This window comes from Salminus brasiliensis, chromosome 14 (assembly GCF_030463535.1).
Source record: "Salminus brasiliensis chromosome 14, fSalBra1.hap2, whole genome shotgun sequence".
Lineage (NCBI taxonomy): Eukaryota > Metazoa > Chordata > Actinopteri > Characiformes > Bryconidae > Salminus > Salminus brasiliensis.
In genome coordinates, this window is record NC_132891.1 from 10,363,347 (window position 1) to 10,386,714 (window position 23,368).

The 23,368-nt window shown below is 41.5% G+C and overlaps 2 protein-coding genes across 2 annotated transcripts in view; one reads left to right on the forward strand and one right to left on the reverse strand.

The window, feature by feature from the left end:
* arhgef19 (Rho guanine nucleotide exchange factor (GEF) 19) overlaps nt 1-4,013 on the forward strand; it is a 28,378-nt gene extending 24,365 nt beyond the window's left edge. The window contains exons 13-16 of the mRNA XM_072697272.1: nt 145-303; nt 1,457-1,536; nt 1,631-1,735; nt 3,054-4,013. Coding sequence (XP_072553373.1) covers nt 145-303; nt 1,457-1,536; nt 1,631-1,735; nt 3,054-3,211 — 502 coding nt within the window. The 3' untranslated portion in view covers nt 3,212-4,013. The remainder of the gene's footprint in view (nt 1-144; nt 304-1,456; nt 1,537-1,630; nt 1,736-3,053) is intronic.
* Nucleotides 4,014-4,858: 845 nt separating this feature from the next.
* On the reverse strand, nt 4,859-19,480 carry LOC140577343 (probable pleckstrin homology domain-containing family N member 1). Its single transcript, XM_072697273.1, has 12 exons — nt 19,002-19,480; nt 15,357-15,456; nt 14,168-14,218; nt 13,810-13,953; nt 13,523-13,609; nt 13,322-13,403; nt 12,753-12,889; nt 11,500-11,646; nt 11,319-11,405; nt 10,070-10,145; nt 5,748-5,824; nt 4,859-5,593 (listed from the first exon to the last, which is right to left on the reverse strand). The coding sequence occupies exons 1-12, from the start codon at nt 19,088-19,090 to the stop codon at nt 5,522-5,524; spliced, it is 1,149 nt and encodes a 382-aa protein (XP_072553374.1). The 5' UTR covers nt 19,091-19,480; the 3' UTR covers nt 4,859-5,521.
* Between the last annotated feature and the right edge of the window lie 3,888 nt (nt 19,481-23,368).

Consider the following 23,368-nt stretch of genomic DNA (forward strand, 5'->3'; position numbering starts at 1 on the left):
GGGTTAGTAAAAGGCTGAGGCATTAAATGCTAATTGCAAACCTGCTTACACGGTCTGAGTCCTGACAGCAGCCGTGATAACAGGGCACAGTATATAAATCAAGCTGGCTGCTAACAAAGTGCTGTTGTTTCTGTCTCACTGCAGCACGTGGAAGTTCATGGTGTTTGTGCATGCAAAGATTGGTGAGCTGAAGGTGAAGGACTTGAGTCAGAAGCTTCAGGGCATCTCAGGCTTCATCTTTCATCTGCAGCTGTGTGAAGGCCAGCAGCTCAAGCATCAGATCCTGCTCAAGTCACAGACAGAGTGAGGCCTATGTTCCATCAAACTCACAGCCAAGCTATGGTTCCTTGAGTCCTGGGGTTTTGGGAGCTAATAATGTGATGATTCACCGTGTGCCACAACACAGGTTCTCTTAAAATAGCATTAATTAAATACTTCTATTGTTTGTGTCTAAATCATCCATGAGCTAGTTGGTAAATCAAGCTTCTGCTGAACCCAGCTGGGAGAACGTCAAAAATGTCTTGTCTGTCAAGAAAGTACTTCAAAAGAACATGATTATAGTGTACCTCCCAGTCTAGCTTCAGCTAATCACACAATGGTACAAACGGAGTCTCTGTTTTTGATGTTCATGGTGACTTTCTTTAGGTTCCCCGCCGCTCTATATTTCCATCCAAAGGATTTTCTATGGCCAATCTATTAACGCTTAATAGCCCTGGTAGATCACCAGACCTAAAATGGAAACAAATTTCATTAGATCACATTGTGGACATTAAAATATTACAATTTAATCTGGCCAAAGTATATCAAGATACAATTCAGCAAAAAACATGTGAAACCTGTCTAAAGCCACATGCACTGTTGGAACAGCTGCTCATTCATTGTTTTTCCTGGAATCAGGGGCATCAAAAAAGAGTTTTTCCTCTTTTTGTTGGAGTAACTGTCTCTGCTGTCCAGGGAAGGCTTTCTAATATATTTTGTAACACTGCTGTGAGAATCCGATTGCATTTGGTAACGAGAACATTAGTGAGATCAGGACGTTGGAGGATCACCACCCCATCTCATCCCCAACTCCCCAGCTCATGCCGAAAGTATTGATGGAGCACCACCCTCATTCCAGAGAACACCTCTCTACCCATGCCTGGCATTAGGCATGATGCAAATAGTCATGTTTGTCTGCTCCAGAAGCCCTATTCTTTTGCCAGTACTTCACCACAGGGACTAGACAAGCTGTGTGTGTGTATTTGCACATTTGGGTGCAACTTAAAGTAGCTGAATGCATTCATTAGAAGGGGTGTCCACAAACATTTGGACATAGTGTACAAATGTGATTTGAATCCAGTTGGAAAATGTAGGATTTCATGTGACTTTTTGCCTTCCTGTCCAAATCCTGTCCAAATATTAAACTACCTGTACAAACAAAGCCAAATGTAAACCTTGTAACATTTTTTCTGAACAGGAGTGGCAAACAGAGATGGATCACAGCCATGTTTCCTCCTGACCCAAAGACAACCATTGAACAGACCAGCGAGAACGAAGGTGAGGCCATTTTCTGGATGTGGGTTGTCTTTACTGGCGAATGAAGACTGTGAGTGTGAGGTTAACATCTTGGGGCTGTGTTGTGTTCATGCAGATCTGTCTCAGGTTCAGTGCATTAAGAGCTATCAGGCCCAGGAGCATGATGAACTCACGCTGGAGAAGGCTGACATACTTCAGGCTAAAACCATTACAAGTGATGGTAAGCCACAGTGGATCAAACTCTTTGTGGTTATTCAAGTGTACTTACCTTACCATTCAAACAGCAGTGTTTTAAATGTATGTTATGTATGAGAGAGGACAATTCCTCCCAGTGAAAGCCAGTAGAGAGGACATTAGCCTCTCGGCCAAGCAGTCAAAGCCAGTAGTAAAGACGATAGCTTCCCAGCCAAGCAGTGGAAGCCAGTAGCAAGGACGTGAGCCTCCCACCCAAGCAGTGAAAGCCAGTAGTAAGGACAATAGCTTCCCTCCCAAGCAGTGAAAGCCAGTAGTAAGGACGATAGCTTCCCGCCAAAGCAGTGGAAGCCAGTAGCGAGGACCTTAGCCTTCCATCCCAGCAGTGGAAGCCAGAAGCAAGGATGTTAGCTTCCCGCCAAAGCAGTGGAAGCCAATATTAAGGACGATAGGTTTCCAGCCAAACAGTGGAAGCCAGTAGCAAGGACGTGAGCCGCCCACCCAAGCAGTGGAAGCCAGTAGTGAGGACGTGAGCCTCCCACCCAAGCAGTGGAAGCCAGTAGTAAGGATGATAGCTTCCCAGCCAAGCAGTGGAAGCCAGTAGCAAGGACGTGAGCCTCCCACCCAAGCAGTGGAAGCCAGTAGTGAGGATGATAGCTTCCCAGCCAAGCAGTGGAAGCCAGTAGTGAGGACATGAACCTCCCACCCAAGCAGTGGAAGCCAGTAGTAAGGATGATAGCTTCCCAGCCAAGCAGTGGAAGCCAGTAGTGAGGACGTTTGCTTCCTGGCCAAGCAGTGGAAACCAGTAGAGAGGATGCTAGCCTTCTGCCTGAGCAGTGGAAGCCAGTAGAGAGGACATTGGCCTCCTGAATAAGCAAGGAAAGCCAGTACGGAGGACACTAGCCTCCCAGCCACAAAACGAGAGTCACCAAAGAGACTTCTCCTAGTGACTCTAAACTTGAGAAGCAGAGCTTTGGATGTAATTGGTGCACTTATGTGTAAAGAAAACATGTTTGGCTTGACTTGCGTCAGTCAGTCATGCATCTGATACCAGTGTGTGGGGAATATTTTAAAAGATTTACAGAAGTTGATGTCAAGATTCTTCACATTCGCATCTCTTTTACAAAAATAGATCTTTATGAAATCAAAAATGCTTCTTCTATGGCATCACCACCCTGTGTAGCACCTTTATTATAAAGACTGTAGATGTTTTGTAACAACAGCATCAATATATTACATTAAAAATATAGTTTAAAAACGTTCTGCATGCTTATTGTAGGATTTTACACTAAATTCAGAAAGCCACGCCTCACATGAAAATAACACTGTTGTTGCTTGACCCTCAGGATGGGTGGAGGGAATCCGGTTGTCTGACGGAGAGAGGGGCTGGTTCCCCAAAACGTACGTGGAGGAAATCACAAGCCGCAGCGCTCGCTTGCGCAACCTCCGTGAGAACATTCGCATCAAGTGTGTCACCCAGAAACTAGAGGGCGAGTCTCAGTGAGGGCGTGTCCTGCCATATGGTGCGCCCTTTTATTTAAGATCTTGCTTTATTAAAAAAAGAGAGAATTTATTTGATGTTAGAGTTATAGTCACCATCTCAACATCTGTTTAAGAAGACAAAAGGTGCGGCGTGGATTTCCACAGTGGTGGTCAGGTATGTGCAATACTGTAGGTGCACTTTGAAACTGATGGAAAATGGGTAGCATTACAGCAACAGCACCGTTAAGTTTGCTTTCTCCTTTATTTGTTATTAGAATATGTAGATATGTAGCATTTTAGCTGGAGCACTACTGTCTTACAATCAGAAAAGGGACTTTACAAAACAGAACGGCTTAAAAAAACTGGGCTAAAGCAGGTAACAATGAGGGAAATGGCTTATAAGCAGAGCTTGTATTTAGTTTGTGTGTTTGAGTATTACACAATGTTTAAATTTGGGTCCTTTGCACTTCATTATAAAGGAGTACTAAGTAACCAACTCATTTCAATGGTTGTACCTGTTGTAAATATTCAGCATTTCAGTGGTAGATTCAACTTCATGTTGAATTATACTAAAATTTAAGCGGCCGCTGTTGCAACCGATTCGTCTGTTGTCCACTCCTACTTTTACATAAAGTATAGCTACATTTCAATGCCCATTATTTATGATAGTAGGATGTGGATATTTTTGTAACTTCTGTTTGGAGGAAATACACTATATAATTATGCTGAGCATGGTCTATAAAAGCACAATAGAGATATATTCCTTTGTGTTGCATTCTTGTAAATGTTTTATCTCTAAAAATAAATGCAGATATCGGAAATAACCGCCTCCATTTTTGACTGAAAAAAAAGAGACCACCTTAACTTTCAATGGAAGTCATTTTAAAGAGTCATTTTTTTCCAGTTCAGTTTGGAGCTTTTCTATTGTGCCATTCATCATGAAATTGTGAACACAATGTAAAGAACAACTGCCAGACTTACACTACATGTCCAAAGGTTTGTGGACACCCCTTCTAACAAATGCATTCAGCTTCTTTATGTTGCACCCACTGCTGATGCCGATGTGCAAATAAACACACATACAGCTTGCCTAGTCCATGTAGAGAAGTACTGCCAGTAGAATAGGGGCAGATAAACATAACCCTATGGGCACCATGCCTAATGCCTAGGCATGGGCTAGAGGGGTATAAAGCCCCCTAGCATTGAGCTGTGGAGCAGTGGAATGTGTTTTCTGTAATGATGGATGGAGCTCCGTCCACTACTGTTGGGATGAGTTAAGGAGTTGAAGATGATGGGGGGTGGGGGGAATCCTCCAACATCCTAAAACTCTTGCTGCTGAATGCAGTCGAATCCTCACAGCAATGCTTAAAAGTTTAGTAGAACACTCCTCACTGGACAGTAGAGACAGTTACTCCAACAAAAGCAGAATTGGCTCTTTTTAACTCTTTCAAAAGGAAACAATTGAGCAGGTGTCCCAATACTTTGGTCCATATAGTGTCAATGTCAAAAATTGGAAAAGACAAAAATGAAGATTTGTGAGGGGCAGTAACGAAAAAACAACAACAACCTATTAATCAAGTTAAAAACCAAAAGCTCCTTCTGCTTTTGTATTTGTGTATTTTTCTGAAGGGGGCACACTCCATCCATAGAACAGGGTTCATTTTCTCTGCTTGTATACAGGCGCCCCAGCTGTGCTTGCTCTCAGCAACAATGCCTGCCTCATAAAGACTGCTTTCACTCAAGGCTACCCTAGTCTAGCTCACCTCGTATCTTTGGCCTGGAGGCAAGAGCGAGACTGGGTATGAGGTAAATTGAATAGCTTTATTGTGACAGCTATACCAAGGGCTTCGAGTGGTTTCACTGACTTTCCAACTGTTCTAAATCAGAGCGGTGACGGCTGCAGAATAGGAGCTGCGGTTAATAAGATAAGAGAGACCTGCTGAGGTGGCTCAGGAATGTGCCTCTAATTAAAGTAATTTATTACATCTCAGAGAAGCATTATGTACTTGTTTGAGACAACAAAGCTTCGTAGAAGGCATGCAGACCGCTGGCTTAGCTTAATATAAAAACACATACATGCATTCCAGTAGACATCTGCACTAATGCACATCCTACTCCAATCTAAACATCACATTTAGAAGTTCAACTACACCTTAGGACCAAACGTTTTCTGTACAATAAACTGTACATACACATCAGACCAAGCTTTTTCTACATCATGGCAGCCAGGATACGCTCACTGTAAAACACTTAAAGGTTTGCAGCAACATCATGTTGTCCTTTCCTCTGTAGCTTCTTATTCCAAGACACTGGTCCGGCTTTCTTCTCCTTTTCAGCTCCGGCGCTTCTTGGGTATGAGAGGTGGAGGTGTGTGGTTGGAAATCGTATGAGGCACCTTCTCAGGCTTGGAGAATACAAAAAGAACAATGAGTAACAGGTGGTTTCTACACTAGAAAGATGATAGTAGGGAGAGTTTGGAGGTTATTCGTCTTTGTTCTATTGTATTTTCAAGGCCTTTTCAGTTTTGTGGTGGAAATGAGGACGGTGAGAAACCATACCTGCTGTAACTGGAAGATCCAGTTTTGATAATCCTCTGGATAAGTACACGAGACCAGTAAGGGTTCCATTAAATCCCCTAAAATAAAGAAAACACAAATCAGTTAATCAGTGTAGGAAATCATTTCCACTGTAGCAGTGGCCATCAACCCTCAACCTCCCTGTAGGTTTCAGTTCACAAAGCAGAGGCTTGAGCCTCTTGAGTAAGCCAGGGGCGACTGCGACAAGAAAAAACTCCCTCAGAACCTTAAGAGGAACCAAGACACGAAAGGTGAACCCATCCTCCTCTGGTTGACGTTGGATAGCACAACACATAACAGAACTGGAATAACTGGACACAAATAGTGAGAAAGTGTAGGGGAATCCGAGAGAGCACAGGACACATGCTCAGTGGTAATGTGAAAGTCCATGCAGGGGAAACATTGTCATATGCAGCTTTGCAGTGAGGCAATAATAAACCAATGCTAAGATCCAGAGCAAGACAGTATTCGCAGTGGGCAGCAGGGGAGTGGAGAGCCAGGTCGGGTAACCCCAGGCAGAACAGTAGAAACAGGGCATCTTGATACATGGTTAGATTAGATTAAGGGTGTCCAATATTATGGACAAAGGCTGAGTGCAGAAGCAGGTTTTCATTCTTATCGATGAGGCCCACCTCACCCCTGATGGCAAGAGGATATCGGACCACTATTGGCAAAGCTGGCTGTCCAGTGGACTGCCAAAGGTTAAGCAAAGTATTAGACAAAATAACAAAAACAGTCCAATTTACTTATTTTGGCATTTTTTCTGGTTAACTGTTAGTTTAGTAAATCATTTTCACTCACAGCAACATTTTCAATTAAATTATTTTGTATATCAGACTTAATTTTCTTGTTAATAATGTGTCTTGGCTTATATTCTAAAATAAAAATAGAAAAATTGTCTGTGCATTTAAAATGAATTTGTGAAGATGAACAACTACTTAGATCTTGTGCAAACCCCAATTATCTGGGTGGGCTGACCCAGCAGTGGCAACTGGGCTGTGGGGTGCTGACCTTATGAAGCCAGCGGACCGATAAATGCTCGCTATCTGAGCCTGATCAGCTGTTTGAAGACTGAGACCAACTAATTAAACAAGTGGAGGCAGGTGTCCTTCTGCTTGATTGCAATGAATACCTGCAGCCACACTCACACTCCTTTGTGGATAGCTTGGACATCCCCAAATTAGGCCCCATCCAGATGGTTCAGGTAGAATCAATTAGGGTTGAAGCCAAAGTCTGCAGGGAGGTCTCCTGGAGCAGAGGAGATGACCATGGCACTACTGAACTTTCCAGGTTATTAATCCCAATCCTAGAATCTCCATACTGCAGCTTATATAGCATATATATGTTCTTGATTTAACTCATCTGATAAGTGACTTAATGAAAGGTGTCCAACATGTAGGGCATTGGGGTCTCTGAAGCTTTCTGAGCTGCGTTCACTTCTAATCAAAGAAAAATCTGAGAATAGTGTTCATTAGAGAGGCACTTGACCATAACCTACTCTAGATACCCAACCATACCTTCAGTACAATATCCAAAGCATACTGTTCAATCTACACCCTTAAAAGAGGGGTTCTTTAAGGGTTACTTAGTAAGTGCTAAGTAAGTTGTCCTACATGGAATCAGAAATCATATGAATTTATATATGGTTCTTAGCCTGATAAAATTATCCTTATGTTCATATTTGTTTAAAGAACCTTCAACAGATGCCTCTACAGAGCACCACTAAGTGTTTTACTATTGTTACAAGTCAAAGAACCCTCTGTATACAAGGCTGGGTTAGCTAAAAGGATCTTATCACAATGACAATTGTTAAAGAGTCAAGCAAGCATCCCACTGCACACTTTCTCTACCAGGTATGACCTTAACACTCTGCCATCAAACAAGTGGTTTAGACCAGTTGTCCCAATCCTAGCCTGGAGGCCACTCTACCTTGCACATTTTGGAGCTTTCTTTGCTCCTCATCCATCTTACACCTGATCCACCTAATCAGCTTGTTAACACCCCCTAACTGATGAAGTGGAAGGCTTATCCAGTAGTAACTGGCCACTCCTCCAATTACAGCTTAACTTTAGGCAACAGGTGCACTGAATGAATCAAGTGTGGCAGCAAAACTGAAGAGTTTTCTTCCTAAAGTGGAGCTATTTCTGCAGTTAGCGTCACCTCATGGTAGCTAATGTTTCTCAGAAACACAGTATGCCTCGGCCTCAAATTGTCACCTGGCTTGAAAGAATGCGGCAGGCTGGGAAGGGTGACCTTCTCTTAACGTCAGTGTATCAGAAGAGTCGATCTTACCTAGGACTGCTGGCATGCCTCCTTCTGGACTCTCCCAGCAAGAGGCTCTCAAATTCTGAAGTAATATGAGCTTTGTTTTATGTGTGTGTGTGTGTGTGTGTGTGTGTGTGTGTGTGTGTGAGTGTGTGTGAGAGAGAGAGAGAGCAAGCATATTGGTCCTCTTTGATACTTCTGTCTCAGACACCTCTCAGTAACGTTCATTTACTGCTTGTGTCTGTAGCTACTAGATAAAATGACGGCCTTTGTAGCAGCTGACAGGAAAAAGATTGAGAAGCCTGTAAAAGCTTGCTTATCCTCTTATACGTGTTTTGTAAAGGTGAGTCTTCATAAATCTTCTAGGACAACATCTAGTCACCTGATTGTGCCACTGATTCACCCAGTGTAGAAGCTGGAGTGCTAAATTTCATCTTTTCATCCACCATCTAGATTCCCAAAACCCCACAGTTTCCTAGCTGTACTGATCTCTGGATGCTGGATAAGAGAAAAATGACCACAGATGTGAGAAATCATGTTAAAGCGACGCTTGAACTGTTTCCTGGGTTCTCCTCTAAAGTTAAGGTGAGAACGAACAAAGCACGGCGACATGGCTTCATTAACCCAGCACAGACATGCTTTACCTCTGTGGCTAAGGAACAAGCTCCCTCAGAACTTAAGCTCTTCCTCAAAAGATGCTCCACCACTGAATGGCAAACTGTACCCCAGCCTCTCCAGGCCTGTTCTGATCCTGCACTGAGGCCTTCAGTTCAGTACAGCGACAGTTTCTCCACTGACTCCTTAAGAAAGAAAGCTGGACCTCAACTCTGTTCCGCTTCCGGCACTGGGGCTTTCCCTCTGGGAAGTACACACTCAGCAGTTGTGCTAACATTGTGTTTAAAGAGTAAAGATGTGGAAGGGCTGGGGCTGAGATGTAGTAGCACGTTATAGTGGTCTGTAAACATGGCAGCAACAGCAGTATGAGAGGCAAAAGATTTGAGAAGCTGCACTGTTAATAAAGTGGTTGTTAATCTTATGTGCTAAACTTCAGCGGTTGTAATGTTCTTTTGTGTGTAGTCTGTATATTTTGGTGTGGTGTTTGCTGTGATTTATACTCACGACTGTGCAACAGTAAACTGGGTGCTTGGGTTGCGTTTGTGTACCTTTTGTAAATGTGTGGTTTTTTTTTATATATATATATATATATATATATATATATATATATATATATATATATATATAAATAAATAAATTGACTATTGAAAAGCAGTCTTCACACTTATAGGTTTGTCACTTAAATAATTCCATGCCCTGTCCACATACTTTCTAATGGGCAGTGGTGGCTCAGCAGTTAGAGTTCTGGGCTATTGATGACAGGCTCGATACCCAGGCACTGCAAGCTGCCACTTTTGGGCCCTTCACCTATTCTGCTCCACAGGTGCTGCAGCAATAGCTGCCCATTGCTCCGGGCACCTGTGTTTATGGTCACGGAGTGTGTTTTTGTATGTATGTTTACTGCATGGACGCGTTAAAGGTGGAGGCCAAGTTCCATCTGTGTCCGAAACAAATGGTGAATGTGGTTTCCCTCCCTCCCTTTTTCAAAATATTTCCAAGACAAAACTCTGCCATGTGCATGCTAGCCCTGATTGGGGAGACAATACCTCATAAGCAAGACTGCAGAATATCATGGAGGAGGAAGGGGGTAATCTCATTACGCACCATTCCCTATGTAGTAAACTATGGAAGTCATTGAATTATGGATTTTTAAATGTAAAATTATTATAAAGTATTTACATTTATTCATATCTTGAAATGTAGTCATTTCTGTGTGTATTCATTGTAGTTTATGACTTGGGTAGCTCACTAAAAAGCAGAATAGGAATGCACTAAAAGACTAAAGTTTTAAAAAATCTGTACCTTGGAGAGCGTTTTTGAAAAGCTCTGCTCTCGATGACCAAAAATTGTGCCTTCCTGTAGAGGCCAAAACGCAGATCAAACCCCCTGTATGTGTATGGGAGTGTATTTTAAAAAAAACATACCTGTGAGTTCAAATTCAAGTCTTCCAGGGAGGGCAGATTTCTCCAAAGCTCTGATACCTTTCCGTGGCAGACGACCCTGTAATTTGTTGAAAAGATGGTATTTCTCAGGTCGATAGCATTACAGAGCAAGCAGACCTTCAGCTCAGTGGGTCACAGTATATTACAAATCTCCGAGTGCACCTGCATAACTGACTGGACAGACAACACCTAGACAGTCTATGGAAAAATACTACTCTATTTACTCCTTCAGTGAATGCTACATACTGTATTCCGCTGGCTGTACATTAGCATGTATCTTTTTCTATTCAATAGCGTGTCAGAGTAACATGAATTACACCTAAAGAGTGAATGAACCTGGATTTTCCTGGAACTGATTGTTTAGGAGAGGACAGTGTCCCTCAGCTCATCTCTTAGACTACTACAGTGTCTTTTTGGCTGCTGCCATCAAACTAATCTGCTGTGACGATGCAGAGGACTCATCATATTCTTACTTAAGATCTGCATACTTATCAGTGCCTACTGCACCTTATTAATGTCCAGGCAAACTTTTGCTTCATTAAATATTTAGTACTTGAAAGCTATGGGCATTGTACAGCTTGTACATATGTATGCTGTTTGTGGACACCCCGTCTCACTGATGCATTCAGCTTCTATAAGTTTGTGTAGAGAAGTACTGCCAATAGAATAGGGCTCTGGGGCAAATAAACATGAATCTGCTGGCACCATGCTTAGTAGCAGGCATGGGCTAAAGGGGTATACAGCCCCCAGCTTTGAGCTGTAGAGCGGTTTAACTGTGTTTTTGGATAAGGTAGGTGGTGAGCATTCAAACTCCTGATCTCACTACCGCTCTTGTCGCTGAATGCAATCAAATAATCACAGCAATGCTTCAAAATCTCCAAAATCGAAAGCCTTCCCTAAACAATAGAGACAGTTACTCCAACAAAAGCAGGATAAACGCTTTTTAATACCCTTTATTTGGGATGAAACAATAAATGAGCAGGTGTCCCAGTACTTTTGTCCATATTGTGTACCTTGTAAGAATGCTGCCTTCTAGGATCAATGCAGTAAAATCTAATCTGAACTAAGCACTTATCAGAGAATGAAAGTGGCCCAGTGTTTCACACAGGGCAGGCCTGATTTTTTTGGTGCTTGTCATCTGGTAGAATGAGAGTGCTAGGTCTGATTGACCGTACCGACACAAATATTACCCAGATGCAGTTTCTAAAGTTCATCATTCAGATTCTCTTACCTCATACTTCACATGAACCCGCTGACCGTCCACAGACAGGATGAGGACGTCCAAAGGAAAGAGCATAAGGAGACGCTCCTGGGATGCCTGCAAAGAGTCAACCCAATCAATTTGATAAAGGTCTTGACTCTTTTTTCCTGTGAACAGATGCATGTGTAATGGTCCGATTCCTCAAACTCACGTTTTTCTGCATGTTGCTGATGTGTACCAGTGACAGGTAGACAGGCTGGCCCATGTGTTGAATAGGCGTTCCCTCCCATTGCCAGATTGGAGACCTCAGTAAGTACCTCTTCAGTTCTTCCTTCTTCCAGCTCTCATCACATGGCAACTGGAACAATGGAAATACATTGTTTTCTTACAGTTTTGACCTAATTGTGATTTCCTTTAGCTCTGGGCTTTTCAGCTCCGGTCCTTGAGGGCCTGGAGTCCAGCTTGGCAATTTCCCTGCTCAAACACTTGATTCAACTTATACATTGTCATTCGAACTCACCAAACTGTGAGACACTAGATATTGGCTTTCTAAGACTGGAATCAAAGACAAATTGTTTAAACTACACTATATGGACAAAAGTATTGGGACACTGTTAAAATATGTATTGTTTCTTCTGAAATTAAGGGTATTATCCAGCTTTTGTTGAAGTAACTGCCTCTAGTGTCTAGGAAAGTATTTTCTACTAGATTTTGGAGCACTGCTGCAAGGATTTGATTGCATTCAGAGACAAGAGCGCTGGTAAGGTCAGAATATTGGATGATCACCACCCAAACTCATCCCCAACTCTTCAACTCAGAACACAGTTCCACTGCTCAATGCTGGGGGGTTTACACCCCTCTGCCTATACCTGGTATTAGGCATGGTGCCAACAGGTTCATAGTCATCTGCCAAAGAGAATTATTCAATTGGCAATACTTCTGTACAGGGACTAGACAAGCTGTGTGTATGCTTTTGCACATCTGTGTCAGCAGTGGGTACAGCCTAAAGTAGCTGAATGCATTCGTTAGAAGGGGTGTCCACAAACATATGGACAAATGGATTTTGGTTAAGATAAAGCTGATGCTTTGCTTTAAGTTAGGAAATGATTAGATGTGTATGTTTTAACAGATATTTAGTTTTGTTCTCTCAAATATTTTAATTTTTGACTTATTTCAGCAGATATAACCAGGAAAAAGCACAGCTGTCAAGGAGCTCATGCAGTAGGTACAGTGGTAGTGCATATTGTCTCTTGATGTTCACCATTTGTCCTCATGGTGGTGCATTTTAGCTACGTTATATTTTTGTCCAACAGACGCCTATATACACTCATTGGTAGACATATGCACATTCACAGTAGTTTTAGTAGTAAGGGAGTTCAGATGCTCTGTTTAGATCCATTTTGCTAGAAGGCCAAGTGACAATGAGTTAGAAAGGTGTGTTTGTGATGTGTGCATGTGCTGTACCAGGTAGGAGAGGGCGCTGTGAGAGGGACTTAGTTGCTGTCTGAGTGATTTGTATCTCCTGTCCTCTATACTTTCTATCCAGCACTTTCTGTCAGCAGCATTAGCACAGATGAAGATTTTTGAGTCCACCATGGGCCCTGCATAGGTAAGACAGCAGCAATAAGTGATCCCAAACTGCATAACTTGTAATATCAAGTAAAGTTATATAAGTCATCAGTTCACCCAAACACTGGCTGCTATACACATAAGATCCGGCAGGTCACGTCATTAATTTTCCCAGAGAAACAAATTCAAGCTTTTAAACTTGAGCTTAAATTTAATAAAAAATGCAACATTTAATTGAAAACTAAGCTACTAAAACTAGCTTAATATGAAGTTTTTTGCTTTTTTAGTATTGAAAATGCTTCAGAAATGGGCTTGGTTCCTTCATTTAAACTGATGAGGAGTTTACATGACTTTTATAATGGAACTCTAGGACATGACCTGCCTTTTTTCCTTTACGTCCTAAGTTATTATGCTATTTTCCCCCCAAATGAAGCAATATTGACTGCTTAAAAAGACCTACTCACCACTAATCTCAAACATGTGTGTCGCACTTGAGTCCTGTTGCGAAGTCACTCGCACCTCAATTGCTGAAAGAGGAAGAATGCCCTGCAAAGCCACATCACACACACACACACACATGGTTGACTGGGCAAAGTCTGAAATAGAAACACAGAAATCTATTTAGAAAGCTTTATTTCACGACTTTTACCACAGCATACATTTACCTCGTAGATAAAGTCCTGGTTTGAGTTGTCCAGAGCGAGGATTAATAAATGAAAAGAAAAGAGAACCAGATATCTTTCACTCATCACCTGTATGGAACAAGAGGTTAAAATGTGGGTCACACACATATTCAGGTCAGGGAAACAGGGCTGCAATATCAGTGAAACCTATCAAGCTCACACAGAATGTGAAATACTCAGCATGGCTATACTGGTGTGTTTGAAGTGTTTAATAAATAAGTGTTTATTAAGAACATTATTTATTCATTTAGTCTTGGATTTGTTCGTACCCTTGTGTAGCCACTGTGTAAAGATACAAGTGAGGAGTGTATGATGTCTCCGAAAGTGTGTAGCCCTCGGCCTTCCCAGTCTCTAATGGGATGAGTATAGAGTCTGTGGTGAAGCTCATCTTTGGTCCACCCCCACAGTACCACCTTGCAAACAAAACACAGCCAATCAGACACACATACGTGTCTTCCTGCAAAAGCTCATGCCATGGTCACACACAATGATACAGTACATGCACTCCACTTTACCCATAATAATCCATATGTATTCTGAATGACTGGGGTGAAGCAGAGTCAGCTCAGGTATCAGACACTGTAATACTAGTTGTGCTGCTTTAAAGTATTAAAATCAGAGTCATACTTGTGAGTTCCTTTTCTGAGTAAACTCTTGTGAAGAGATGGGATCTGGGACCTTAAATGAGAAATGCAAAGGAATTAAGTCAGATTGTTCTATTCATTTAATAATATATACAACAACACCACCACATAGTGGACAACCATATGGACAACCATAAGTAATACTATAAAAAGTATTTTCATAAGAATCTGTAAAACAGTGTCTCTGTGTAATGTTTATTTAGTACTCTTTTATAGTAATCTATATATGTATATTTCTCCAAATTTACTTTACATGATTTTTTTTTATAAGAATCCTTAATGAGCTCTTAAGGTACCAAGGACAACTAACAAGTAAGAGATGTTCTCTCAGTTCTCTCAAATTGTTCCCCCAGTTTAACAATCTGTTCCCCCAATTTAATAAATCGTTCCCTCAGTTTAACAATCTGTTCCCCCAATTTAATAAAATGTTCCCCCAATTTAATAAATAATTCCCTCATTTTAACAAATCATTTATCTGTTTTCTCTATTTAATAAATTGTTCTCACAATTTAATAAAGCATTCATTGAGTTTAACAATCGGTTCCCCCAATTTAATAAATAATTCCCTCATTTTAACAAATCATTTATCTGTTTTCGCTGTTTTTGCTGTTCTCTCAATTTAATAAATCGTTCTCTCAGTTTAATAAATTATTTAATAAATTGTACCCTCAGTTTAATAAATTGTACCTTCAGTTTAATACATTATACCCTACATTTAATAAATTATTCCCTCAATGGAATAAATTGTTCCCTCAGTTTAATTAGCTAACTGTTCCACCCTGTCTAACAATCTGTTCTCTGAGTTTAATAAAACATTCCTCAGTTTAGAGGGAACACTTTAGTTCATTTTAGTTAACATTTTATTAATTGCTTAAGCAAAATCTTATTAGTATCATAACAGCATTCAACAGCTAAATTCAACATAAAGAAAATACATGAGTCTTGACTATCTATAATTTAGGGTAGCATATGATACTGAACATTAGCACAGAAAATCCTACATTTTGACAGCTTGTCATGTTAAATGTTAGACAAAATAGGTCATTTACACTACGACTGAGAGGTAGATTTCCAAAAGAGGTTAAAATCTGCCTTTCTCTCATGACTGACCATAAGCAGAGACATGATAAATGGGCCTATAAGGACTACATGTCTGTAGGCCTGACATTTACCTCCTCTTTGAATTGCCTCACAGAGGGACAACGATGAGGAAGGTCATTTGTCTCAGTCCTGGCAGAAACCTGTAGCCTGCTCTCCCCCAGAGTCCACACCCTGCAAATATCAGGTAACACTGAAAATGCTGGTACACAGCTTTAGGGCTAATGGTGCAACAGTGAACGAAACTGCACGGTCATCAGTTAGAATTATGCAAGCTAGCTAGCATGTTTACTCCTCTACACAGCTCCACAGCAGATGTTGCCAGTATTACATTTGTCCTCAATAATAAGAGTTAAAAGTCCCTCCAAAGTAACATAATATATGGTCATTTACAGTAAAGGCTCTTATATTTTTGGTTCTTATTAGCTAACCATGTAAATGTGGTCAGTTTAACGTTGGTTTGCGTGTCATTGCAATTCTCAGTTAGTGATGGGTGATACCACATCCACCACAATAACCTTCTAAATATACATTGTGATAAAAGGAGGTGTTAATGACTATTTAAAGCACTTTTTAGTGAGTTTACAGGAACACAGCATATTTCTGGCACAGACTATAACGCACCTTCGTGTTGAAAATGGAAATCTATTGCCTGAGTAAGATGCAGGCCTAGTGAGTACGATGCAGGGCTAGTGAGTATGATGCAGGGCTAGTGAGTAAGATGCAGGCCTAGTGAGTACGATGCAGGCCTAGTAAGTAAGATGCAGGGCTAGTAAGTAAGATGCAGGCCTAGTGAGTAAGATGCAGGCCTAGTGAGTACGATGCAGGCCTAGTAAGTAAGATGCAGGGCTAGTGAGTAAGATGCAGGGCTAGTAAGTACGATGCAGGCCTAGTAAGTAAGATGCAGGGCTAGTGAGTATGATGCAGGCCTAGTAAGTAAGATGCAGGCCTAGTAAGTATGATGCAGGGCTAGTAAGTAAGATGCAGGGCTAGTGAGTACGATGCAGGCCTAGTAAGTAAGATGCAGGCCTAGTAAGTATGATGCAGGGCTAGTAAGTAAGATGCAGGGCTAGTGAGTACGATGCAGGCCTAGTAAGTAAGATGCAGGCCTAGTGAGTACGATGCAGGCCTAGTGAGTACGATGCAGGCCTAGTGAGTACGATGCAGGCCTAGTAAGTAAGATGCAGGCCTAGTGAGTACGATGCAGGCCTAGTGAGTACGATGCAGGCCTAGTAAGTAAGATGCAGGCCTAGTGAGTACGATGCAGGCCTAGTGAGTACGATGCAGGGCTAGTGAGTAAGATGCAGGGCTAGTGAGTAAGATGCAGGCCTAGTGAGTAAGATGCAGGGCTAGTAAGTAAAATGCAGACCTATTAAGTAAGATGCAGGGCTAGTGAGTATGATGCATGGCTAGTGAGTAAGATGCAGGGCTAGTGAATAAGATGCAGACCTAGTGAGTATGATGCAGGGCTTGTAAGTAAGATGCAGGGCTAGTGAGTATGATGCAGGGCTAGTGAGTAAGATGCAGGGCTAGTGAATAAGATGCAGACCTAGTGAGTAAGATGCAGGGCTAGTAAGTAAAATGCAGACCTATTAAGTAAGATGCAGGGCTAGTGAGTATGATGCATGGCTAGTGAATAAGATGCAGGGCTAGTGAGTATGATGCATGGCTAGTGAGTAAGATGCAGGCCTAGTAAGTACGATGCAGGGCTAGTAAGTAAAATGCAGGCCTATTAAGTCTGTTGCATGGCTAGTGAGTAAGATGCAGGGCTAGTGAGTAAGATGCAGGCCTAGTAAGTACGATGCAGGCATAGTGAGTAAGATGCAGGCCTAGTGAGTATGATGCAGGCATAGTGAGTAAGATGCGGGCCTAGTAAGTACGATGCAGGCATAGTGAGTAAGATGCAGGGCTAGTAAGTAAGCTGCATGGCTAATGAGTAAGATGCAGGCCTAGTAAGTACGATGCAGGCCTAGTGAGTACGATGCAGGCATAGTGAGTAAGATGCAGACCTAGTACGTAAGATGCAGGCATAGTGAGTAAGATGCAGGCCTAGTAAGTACGATGCAGGCCTAGTGAGTAAATAAAGGTAAATAAGATACACACTGGCTGAGTTAAACGTACACTACATATGTTGCTCAAAAGCTAAAGAATCAACCTTAAATGTGCTCTATGTGGTACCTAGCAGTTTAAGTAGTTGTATTCAAATCTAGAAGGGCATATGCATTGCATATTATATAGCTACTCATATATATATATATATGTATATATATATATTATTTGTTTCCATGTTTTCCTTAAAACTCTGCAAATCAGTCTCAGTTTTTTTTACAGTGGGTTTTCATGAAGTGCCATTTGCCAATTTGCTGTCTCATCCTCAGTAACTCCCTTCCCCCCCTGCCCTCCTCGACAGCAGCCTGGTTAGACCCGCCAGGCGAGCGTCCAGACATAAGCAGATTACCGTGGGAGGTGAGTTGGGGGCAGACACTGTCCATCTGACCCTCTATAATCTCCATATTCCCTTCACACTACTCTAAAAAATAAAACAATGTTTCATAATTTCCTACATTTTTACAATGTGTAAACGATGTCCCTGCACTTCATTAGTTTAAGCAGACTATTAAAATCATTGCTGTGTGTTGTTACACTAACTACCCTTTACTTTTTATAATATAAAAAAACGACAAACAGAACTGGTCCAGAATCACTTGTGATGAAATCCTAGTTCAATTCAACACATTGGAATGTTTTTTTTTCCCTTGTAAAGTTAGCAAACAATACCACTTTGTATATCCGATTGTAAGGGGTGTGGGCTTTTTGGAGAGATGCTGTGGCAGTTTGGACACATGCGGTGGTGTATGAGCCTCTGATTACCTCTCTCCCTAATCCCTGCAGTTTCCTAATGAGAGGATTGAGCCCAGCCCTGTGCAAGACACCAGACTGCTCAAACATGCTTTACTCTTTCAATTAGACTTACTGTATTAGTGCTACTTCATTTATTGCGCAAGGGGCTCTAATTAGATCTTTAACAGCACGACTCCTACCCATCTGAAGGAAACGCACGAAATTTTAGGAAGGGTAAAACAGCTCAAACACGCTGTTGCTAACGCTTGCGTAAGAAATAAACAGTCTAAATGAAATGAGCAGTCGTGTGGCAGCAGTAGTAGCTTTGTTTTTGGGTCTTAAATGGGCTTATTTGATCTCTTTAGATTACATTTATTGCTTACTGCAAAACATGACTAAACTGCATCTGGAAATGAACTTATCGGCCCAACATTTAACAGGTTTAATCTTGCTTGAGATACTTTCCACCAGTAATGTCAGGGTCTTTTTCAAAAATGAACCAAAACCACCTGTTCAGCACAGAATGTACCATGTTCAGAAGATTTACAGTTGTTGTTTTAAAAAAAGGAAACCTCTACAGTAGATCGATTTATGTTCACTTAAGCCAGTTTTAGCACTTTTTCTCATTTTCATATGACATCGCTTTAGCCATGTACACCTCTGTAGCTTTCGCTTTAGCCATGCACACCTCACTAAATCTGAATAAATCTGGACACTGTTGGTTCTTCTATAAAAAACCTCAAAGGTGACCAAACATTTTCCAAACAGCTCTGAAAGCAGGAAGTCCTTGTGTGAGAGTCAAACTGTTTCACAAGCCTGGGCAAACAAAACCAGTGTTATTAAAGTAGAGAAAACTGACCCAAAAGCATCATCCTTACCCTGCTGCATCGATGTCTAGGAGTTCAATCTCGTCCGGACCCACCTCGTCGATGCCTGTGGCCTTCGGAGTCACGCTACAGCATCCCATGTCTGCCGAGCCCACTGTCTCCTCTGTTCTCCTCTGTCTTTTTCCACACTGTGGCCCAGTGGTCCCTCCCTGTGGCTACACACTGAGGGCCATCTGCCCCTCTGCCCCGCTCACCCCAACAACCTGCCCTGCACCCTGACCTAAACAGAGCCACGCGCTCTGACTTTAGGGGGTGGGGGGCTGCAGGGAGGCAACAACAACACTTGCGGCAATAGAGAAAGACAGCTTCTAAAGCCAAGATGTGGAATGAGGGTTTGGGTCACGCCTTGCCTCGATGCCGATCTGTGCTCCAGCTAAAACGAACAAGAGGAAAGTGTCAAGAAGCTTTGAGAAACGCACTACAAGCTACGAGTAGACCTGCTGTATATAGAAAGACACATGTGCTGCACTCTTTCTTCCTGTCAGTTTGAGCCGTGACGCAGCTGTGGCCTAGCCAACTTCCTCACTCAGTCCTCAGCAGTTTCGACCTGAGCCATCTAACTGCTGCCTCTCTGCCCTGGCAATATAAATGAAACTATTAATTAGAGCAAGCGTGACACACGGAGGAGATCTAGAAGCCACACTGCTGGAATAATACCCAGATAAGATGATTACATGTCGAGGAGCCCGTGTACAAACAATGGTAGTCACAACAGCAAACCACAAGCTGAATGTGAGGTGTGAGGTGTGTGTTTATAGGGAGGGATGGTACACAAAGTTCAGCTGAATTTGGGGTTAGTACTTTGTACGTTGTTTGCTTGGTTGATATGTTTGTACCACAGTGTGGAGCACTGCTATGGCACTCATGACATACTTTATTGACCTCTCTTGGCCTTGTTGGTTATTTTTTCTGTTACAGTCACAGTTCTGGTTTTGGTCATTGTACCTGGGAGAGAACCTCATAATCGCTTTTGTTTACACTTGTAGTTGATACAGCAGGAAACTATCCAGGCTGTCCATATTCTCAGTGTTCACTGGTGAATTCTGCTATTAGTAGCCACCAGGTTGGGTTTGGCACTATGACTTTTTAATATTGTGATATTCTACCTGGTCAAATTGCCCACCCTTAACACCACAGGTGCCAAAAGCTTAAGTAATTGTACTTCATACGTGTAGTACATACCTGCACTTTACTCTGGTGTCATTCCAAGTATATATTTTTGAAACTGAGTACTTGTATTTTTACATTTCTAAGATCCAAAACACGTTTTGACCTCCAATGTACTCAATTATAATTACTATTAAAAATCTCAAGGCCCATTCTTTTCTCTTGCAGAGATTCTGTGCAGTTCATCCATCCATCCATCCATCCATCTTCCTGGTCAGGGTTGCTGTGGGTCCGGAGCCTACCTGGAATCATTGGATGCGAGGCAGGAATACCCCCTGGACAGGCTGCCAGTCCTTTGCAGGGTCTGTGAGTTTAAATTTCTTGGTTTTATTAAAGCAACACTGTGTAGTAGGGCTATGCAATTAATGGGAAATTAATCAAAAACAACTTTTAGAGCATTTAGCCCATGCCAATTATTTAGATTTCTTTTAGTTTGTTAGTATTTTCCCCTCTGTGCGTGTTCTGTCCCTTTAAACATTTTCTACCATGTGTGTAGTCACATGACTATGCCCGGTCTAGTCTGCGACATGGAAACATCATGGAAGAGAACTCCAACACCGAGCCAACCGAGCAGCTCGAGCAGCTTACGTAATCGTTCATTGATTGTAATCGAGGTAGAAATCCCAGCACTACTATGTAGCATTTTTTAATCTTAAAATGTATCTGCTTCAGAAAATAGATAGCAGCTTCAAAATCATTGTAACTTACCAGTAATAGGGGGAATAGCCTTGCTGCCATTGACACACTGCTAACTGCAGCATGTAACTTTGGAGGAGCAGGCTAGATAACGCTCGTGAGAATTGTACAATGCCACCTAACCCTGGTCATATTCATGTCCATGGATCGTTCGATATTACTCAGCCCGTCCAGAAAAACATGTCCTTTAGTAGTGGCTCAAAGCGCAAGTTACACTTCCTGACTGTAGGGGGGCCCAGGAACAAGAAATGCCAATTTTCCATAGAGTTGCTTTAAAACATCCAGCTAAAAATGTATCAGTGTAAAATGATACTGCCCACAACTCTGCTAAACTGTCTTTGTGAAAATTTTTTTTTTACTTATATATATAGTTAAATATGTTTAAATATTTAGGTTTATTTACTTTTGCTTGAATATTTTTGACACCATACTTTTAATTGAGTAAGATTGTAACAAGGACTCATACTTTCACTTTAGTAGTACACTTTCTCTGTACTTTTTCCACCCCTAGTTTCCACACACAACACAAAACCACAACGTGAATGCGATGTGTGTGTGTGTGTGTGTGTGTGTGTGTGTGTTAATAGCCCAAAACCTTTAGGTTGAATCAAAAATGTCCAGCTGACAGTGCAGCTGTGGTCAGACACTGACTACTACTAATGGATTAGATGGCACAAAACAGAGAACACTCTGAAACAGACTTGTGTAATGTGCATATCTCAAAGTCTAGTATAGTCATAATTGTACAGCAACTCAGAGGAAGTGTTTGTACTTGGGTTTTCACCTGAATTTTTACTTGTGCTGCCATGTATGTTGTTTGGTGGAACAGGAAAAAGTGATGTTAGATCTGGTTGTTCACTGTTACTTTCAGTTCACACTGGTGACCTTTACAGACATTTCTGGGCCTTTTAGACAAGAAACAGTGCAGCAGCTAACCGTGCATAATTATTCGAATTATTAGCATTATTATCTTATAGTCGTATATAAACCCCACATTTTAGAATTTAGAAAAAAAGAGGACCTGCGTCTATGGTTGAAGATGCTAAATCTAAAACATCTAACCAAACATCCAAACGCCTGCTTATACCATTTTGTGGAGGAGAAACCAACACCAGAACATTCTTACCGAGAGAAATGACTTGGTTATGCAGCTCCAGTGAGGTGGACACAGTGGTTCTTAGCTAAATTAGCTCAAACACCCAACGCGTCTGTTCACCAAAACCTCATTACCAAGTTTCTCCTCCACAAACGCATGGACATTATTTTCCTCTTTTTTGCGTCTTATACTTGGGGGAGCACCTAGTTCCTAGCACTTAGTTCATGCATATTTCTGTTATCCTGCAGCATGTTATATCCTGTACGTCCATTCTTACTCCAGTGAAAGAGAAGGTTCTTGCATTTTTAGCACTATTTGTGCTATTTGTGCTGTTAATCAAATGTTTTCTGGATTCCTGCCCATGGCCTAAAGTTTAGGGGAGCAGGCTTGGGACCAGATGGTTGCTGGTTCAATCCTCTGGACTGGCAGTAAGGGGAATCGGTGAAAGTGAAGTAACGGCACATTCTTATCCTCAGCCTAACCCATGCATCTAACCCTCAATACCCTTCCAGATTCTGAGGTGGCTGCCCACTGCTCCTGTAGTGTGTTCACACTGCCCTTTTTAATAGTGTGAGTGGGTATGTTTGCTGCCACAGATGGGGTAAATGCAAAAGTTGAATTCCGTGCTGTGCAATAGGTGTGAATTGTGTTTCTTATTTCTGATTTGTGTTTTAATTTCTTTGTTCATAGTCACAGCTCACATTCACACCCTTTTTCTGTCGGATGTGACTTTCTTTATGCACATGTCTCTTCACTTCATCCTTCATAATGTTTGTCTGTTTTTAATCTTAGCGAAAGAGGAAATGCAGTCACTGGCCATTTGATCGATAAGGTTGTACCACAAGGTTGCTCTGTTCTTGCACCCTAATCTATTAAAAGTAGATTTTATCACCTCCATTGGCCTTTCTAGTCCAAGACATGGTAGAACTTAGCAACAAGACTTGTTTTTGTGCAAATTCTTTAACATTTTAAACATAGTCACATCTTAGGTGTATACTTTCTTGTACTGGGGAGTTTACTACAGTGTGTGCAGAATTATTAGGCAAGTTGTATTTGAGAGGATTATTTTTTATTATTGAACAACTATGTTCTCAATCAACCCAAAAGAATCATAAATATCAAAGCTTAATATTTTTGGAAGTTGGAGTGTTTTTTTTTATTTGGCTATCTTAGGAGGATATCTGTTTGTGCAGGTAACTATTACTGTGCAGAATTATTAGGCAACTAAATAAAAAACAAATATATACCCATCTCACTTGTTTATTTTCACCAGGTAAACCAATAGAACACAACATTCAGAAATAAACATTTCTGACATTCAAAAACAAAACCAAAAACAAATCAGTGACCAATATAGCCACCTTTCTTTACGATGACACTCAAAAGCCTTCCATCCATA